At 61.9% G+C, this 5439-nt stretch overlaps 1 protein-coding gene across 1 annotated transcript in view; it reads left to right on the top strand.

The window, feature by feature from the left end:
* DNAH10 (dynein, axonemal, heavy chain 10) overlaps window positions 1–5439 on the top strand; it is a 65258-nt gene that overhangs the window by 56557 nt on the left and 3262 nt on the right. The window contains exons 67-74 of the mRNA XM_005886314.2: window positions 261–415; window positions 745–928; window positions 2759–2959; window positions 3611–3820; window positions 3912–4007; window positions 4389–4566; window positions 4946–5077; window positions 5226–5437. Coding sequence (XP_005886376.1) covers window positions 261–415; window positions 745–928; window positions 2759–2959; window positions 3611–3820; window positions 3912–4007; window positions 4389–4566; window positions 4946–5077; window positions 5226–5437 — 1368 coding nt within the window. The remainder of the gene's footprint in view (window positions 1–260; window positions 416–744; window positions 929–2758; window positions 2960–3610; window positions 3821–3911; window positions 4008–4388; window positions 4567–4945; window positions 5078–5225; window positions 5438–5439) is intronic.

Genomic DNA, 5439 nt, shown 5'->3' with positions numbered 1-5439 from the left:
ATCAGGCATCCAAGCAATAGCACTGAGCAGCTCCGCGGCCCGCCCTTGATGGGCACTGGGACCAGCGGTGACTCAGACGCAGACCTGCCTCCCTGAAGGGCACAGCTCGGGGAGGGACAGGACAGCTCGGAGGAGCGGAGGCCTGGACGTTCTTCCCAGCCCGTGTTGGGAGCCACGCTGCTGCGCACACTGCTGCGTCCGTGCGCTGCCCACGTGGTGACCCTCCCGGGCCTCCACGTGACGGGGCCTCTGCCTTCCAGTGGTATGACCTGGACGCGCTGGAGCAGTCGCCCTTCCCCCTGGGCTACGACAGCAGCATCACCCCCTTCCAGAAGCTGCTCATCCTGCGCTGCTTCCGCGTGGACCGGGTCTACCGTGCTGTGACCGACTACGTGACGGTCACCATGGGGGAGAAGTAAGTGCGGTGCGGGTGCTGGCGAGGCCTCTGTGCGGGGCCCCCTCCCGCACTCTCGGGCGGCCCAGGTGGGCCAGCTGCTGGAGAAGCTCACAGCGCCATCTTTGGGCGTAACGATCGCCACACGACTGTGCTTTGCTAGCGAAACGCAGTGTGCGAAACGCACCGTTGTTAAAAAGGAAACAATCACCATGAGTGGGGTGCAGACACGGGGCCCTCACACGAGGCGGGCGGCACCGAGAGCTGGGGTGATGTCCCAGGTGCTAGACACGGGGACAGTGCGCTGGTCGGACAGGAGCCCCCTAACGCTGGGGAGCGGCTCTCCCCAGGTACGTGCAGCCCCCGATGATCAGCTTCGAGGCCATCTTCGAGCAGAGCACCCCGAACTCGCCCATCGTGTTCATCCTGAGCCCCGGCTCTGACCCTGCCAGCGACCTCATGAAGTTGGCCGAGCAAACTGGCTTTGGGGGAAACCGCCTCAAGTTCCTCGCCATGGGGCAAGGCCAGGAGAAGGTACCGGTGGTTGGAAGGAGCCGGTCCCGCCTCTGCTGGAGAGGAGTTATGTCCGGGCCGCTCGACATGAGCTCGAGCCGCTTCTGGCCTGTAAAGCCGAGAGCATGTGCTTGAACAGTGTCAGGGCTAGGGCTCAGGCTACGGTTAGAGTTAGGGACAGGGCTACAGTTAGAGTTAGGGCTCGGGCTACGGTTAGGATTAGGGTTAGGGCTACAGTTAGGATTAGGGCTAGGGCTACGGTTAGAGTTAGGGCCAGGGCTATGGTTAGAGTTAGGGACAGGGCTACGGTTAGAGTTAGGGACAGGGCTACGGTTAGAGTTAGGGCTAGGGCTACAGTTAGGATTAGGGCTAGGGCTATGGTTAGAGTTAGGGACAGGGCAATGGTTAGGATTAGGGTTAGGACTACGGTTTGAGTTAGGACCAGGACTACAGTTAGGATTAGGGTTAGGGCTCCGGTTAGAGTTAGGGCTAGGGCCATTGCTACGATTAGGGTTAGGGCTCCGGTTAGAGTTAGGGCTAGGGCTACGGTTAGAGTTAGGGCCAGGGCTATGGTTAGAGTTAGGGACAGGGCAATGGTTAGGATTAGGGTTAGGACTACGGTTAGGATTAGGGTTAGGGCTTTGGTTAGAATTCGGGTTAGGGCTACAGTTAGGATTAGGGTTAGGGCTACGGTTAGAGTTAGGGCCATTGCTATGGTTAGGATTAGGGTTAGGGCTACGGTTAGGGATAGGGCTCAGGCTACGGTTAGAGTTAGGGACAGGGCTATGGTTAGGATTTGGGTTAGGGCTTTGGTTAGGGTTAGGGCCAGGGCTACAGTTAGGATTAGGGTTAGGGCTACGGTTAAGGTTAGAGTTAGGGCCATTGCTACGATTAGGGTTAGGGCTACGGGTAGAATTAGGGCCAGGGCTACAGTTAGGATTAGGGTTAGGTCTACGGTTAGAGTTAGGGCTAGGGCTACGGTTAGAGTTAGGGTCATTGCTACAGTTAGGATTAGGGTTAGGGCATCGGTTAAGGTTAGAGTTAGGGCCATTGCTACGGTTAGGATTACGGTTAGGGCTATAGTTAGAGTTAGGGCCAGGGCTACAGTTAGAATTAGGGTTAGGGCTATGGTTAGAGTTAGGGCCATTGCTACGGTTAGGATTAGGGTTAGGGCTATGGTTAGAGTTAGGGCCAGGGCTACAGTTAGGATTGGCGTTAGGGCTACGGTTAAGGTTCGGTTTAGGGCCATTGCTACGATTAGGGTTAGGGCTATGGTTAGAGTTAGGGCTCAGGCTACATTTAGGATTAGGGTTAGAACTACGGTTAGAGTTAGGGCTAGGGCTACTGTTAGAGTTAGGCCAGGGCTACAGTTAGGATTAGGGTTAGGGCTATGTTTAGAGTTAGGGCTAAGCTACAGTTAGGATTAGGGTTAGGGCTATGGCCAGGGCCAGGATTAGGGTTTAGGTTAGTGCTAGAGCTATAGTTAGGGCCAGGGTGAGTGTGAGGGCGAGGGCAGTATGGCCTGGGCCCGGCGTGCTGCGGGCGGTGACCAGCGTGTGGTCAGTGCGGCTGCTCTTTTCAATGCCCTTTCACTGTCCCTCCTCCACCCCCGCAGCTCCCCTGCAGGTCAGAGCCTCTCCGCCCGTGGCAGGGCTGATACTTGGTCAGGAGCAGGGAGAGTGGGATCTCCTGGGCCAAGGGGCTCTGGGCGGGGACCTGCCCAGGGCACAGGGGCCGGGAGGAGCCCCACGAGATGGCGTTCCGCTTTTGTTGGTGCTGGGGGCTAGGACGGGCCCTGGGAGAGCCCAGGCTGGCGGGGCTCGGGCACCAGCCTTCCCTCCCCGCGGGCAGGTGGCCCTGCAGCTGCTGGAGACGGCGGTGGCTCGAGGGCAGTGGCTGATGCTGCAGAACTGCCACCTGCTGGTCAAATGGCTGAAGGACCTGGAGAAGTCCCTGGAGCGGATCACCAAGCCCCACCCCGACTTCCGCCTGTGGCTCACCACCGACCCCACCCAGGGCTTCCCCATCGGCATCCTGCAGAAGTCCTTGAAGGTCAGGCGGCGCAGACACCGCGGACCCACCGTGTGTGCATGTGCGCACGTGTGTGCGTGTGTGTGCATGTGTGTGTGTTATAAATAAACATCGGATGTGACTGGGACCTTCCACACACCCCTTCCCAATCCCCTCCCTCCCTCCCTCCCTCCCTCCCCAGAGAAGCACTGCCCTGGCTTGGGTGACAGTGACCGGTCACAGTGCAGCTCCCAGGCCTGCCTCTCCCACTTGCGCCCAAAGCCCGGGTCCGTCTGCACGGCTGCCCCTGGGACAGGCCTCCCGCCCGCGTCCTCGGGGCCGTGCAGAAGCTCCGCGTGGTTTATGCGCATTTATTTCTCCTCCAGAGTACGGTGTGCACAGGCTCTGCGTCTGTCTCTGGGGCAGCGAGAGGGAAACGTGGCTCCTCTCACTTTGCATCCGAGGCCCCGGTCAGGGGGCTGCAGGGCCTTCTCGGGGCGTCTGCTGAGCACGTGGCGGAGCCTCGGAGAAGAGCCTGCGGCTCCTCAGGGCTCTCGGCCCCTTGCACAGACGGCGCTGCGCAGGGAGAGGCCGCCGGCCACGCAGTGAGAGGGGAGCCAGGACGCCTCCACGTCACGCGCTCCATGCTGCGTGCAGGCCTGCGGGTCCGTCACCCTCCATCTCCTCTGCCAGGTCGTCACGGAGCCGCCCAACGGGCTGAAGCTCAACATGAGGGCCACCTACTTCAAGATCTCGAACGAGATGCTGGAGCGCTGCCCGCACCCCGCGTTCAAGCCGCTGGTGTACGTGCTGGCCTTCTTCCACGCCGTGGTGCAGGAGCGCAGGAAGTTCGGCAAGATCGGCTGGAACGTCTCCTACGACTTCAACGAGTCCGACTTCCAGGTGTGCGGCCCCCGCTTCCCCGGGACGTCCTCCCTCCTCCCCGTGTCCCCGGGAGCGTGCCGGCGAACCTCCCCCTCCCCCTCCCCCTCAGGTCTGCATGGAGATTCTGAACACGTACCTGACCAAAGCCTTCCAGCAGCGCGACACGCGGATCCCGTGGGGCAGCCTCAAGTACCTGATTGGAGAGGTCGGAGGCCTCGGGGACCCTCCTGGGCGGGAGCGGGGCTGTGGCCTGGCACCCTGACCTGTTGTGGAGCTGGACTCGCCTTGCTCCTCCTGCCCGGGCCCTGGGTCTCTGAACCCCGCTGCTCACACCCAGTGGTCTGTCCTCCGAGAGCCCTGGCCGCACGCGGCTCTGCTCCCTGCCCGAGGCTGCTGTCCCTGGGAGTGGGCAGTGCCCAGCTCGCCTCGGACATGCCGCGGCGCCGGCTCCGTCTGGGGGCAGGGCTGTGCAGGCTCGTGGGAGGGACAGCTGCGTCACCTTTCCAGGCGGAAGCGCTGCCTCTGTGGTTTGGTTTGTCTGTTTCTTTAATACAAAAGCGGCCGGTTCTCACTCCCGGGACCCCAGGTCATGTACGGAGGCCGGGCCATCGACAGCTTTGACCGCCGCATCCTGACCATCTACATGGACGAGTACCTGGGGGACTTCATCTTCGACACCTTCCAGCCCTTCCACTTCTTCCACAACAAGGAGGTGGACTACAAGATCCCCGCGGGCGCGGGCGACCCCAAGGAGCGCTTCGTGGGTGGGTTTCCCAGACGCAGTCTCTCCAGGTCTTTTCTCAGGGAGCCCACATCTCAGCGGTGTTGCCTCTCTTGGCGTGAGGGCTCTTCTGTCCCCTCACCCGGGGGTGGGGGGGACCTCCTTGGTGGGTGGGTGTGGGCCTCGGAGCTGACGGCGTTGGTTCTGATTTCCTGGCCTGAGTGACGGCAGATGTGGCGGATTCTGCCTGGAGGGACGGGGTGGCCCCGCGAAGGTCACAGCCGTTTCATAACAAACGGAGGTGGGGCTGGACGGGGCGGACGGGGTAGAATTGTGCTTGGAACCGTGCGCGGAGCAGCGGGCGTGAGTCTGCGTGTCCGAAAGGGAGGGTGCACGCGGCGACCTCGCTGTCTGTGCTGTAGAAGCCATCGAGGCCCTGCCGCTGGCCAACACGCCCGAGGTGTTCGGTCTCCACCCCAACGCCGAGATCGGGTATTACACGCAGGCCGCCCGGGACCTGTGGTCTCACCTGCTGGAGCTGCAGCCTCAGACAGGTAGTCCGCCCGGAGGGGTGCGTCCAGGGCCCGGGGTGAGGCAGGGCTCTGCCTCTGGTCCCTCGAGTTTCCGCCGTGCTGCCGCCTTGCCCAGCCCCTCGCCCCTCGCCTGGCGCCTTGCTCTCCCTCACAAGCGTCCTGCCCTTAGGGGAATCGAGCAGCGGCATCAGCCGAGAGGATTACATTGGCAACGTGGCCAAGGACATAGAGAACAAGATGCCCAAGGTCTTCGACTTGGACCTGGTCCGGAGGCACCTGGGCGCGAGCATCACCCCGACGTCGGTGGTGCTGCTGCAGGAGCTGGAGCGCTTCAACAAGCTGCTGGTCCGCATGTCCCGCTCCCTGGCTGGGCTGCAGAGGGT

This window comes from Myotis brandtii, unplaced genomic scaffold (genome assembly GCF_000412655.1).
Source record: "Myotis brandtii unplaced genomic scaffold, ASM41265v1 scaffold97, whole genome shotgun sequence".
NCBI lineage: Eukaryota > Metazoa > Chordata > Mammalia > Chiroptera > Vespertilionidae > Myotis > Myotis brandtii.
This window is presented reverse-complemented; position numbering and strand designations above follow the sequence as displayed.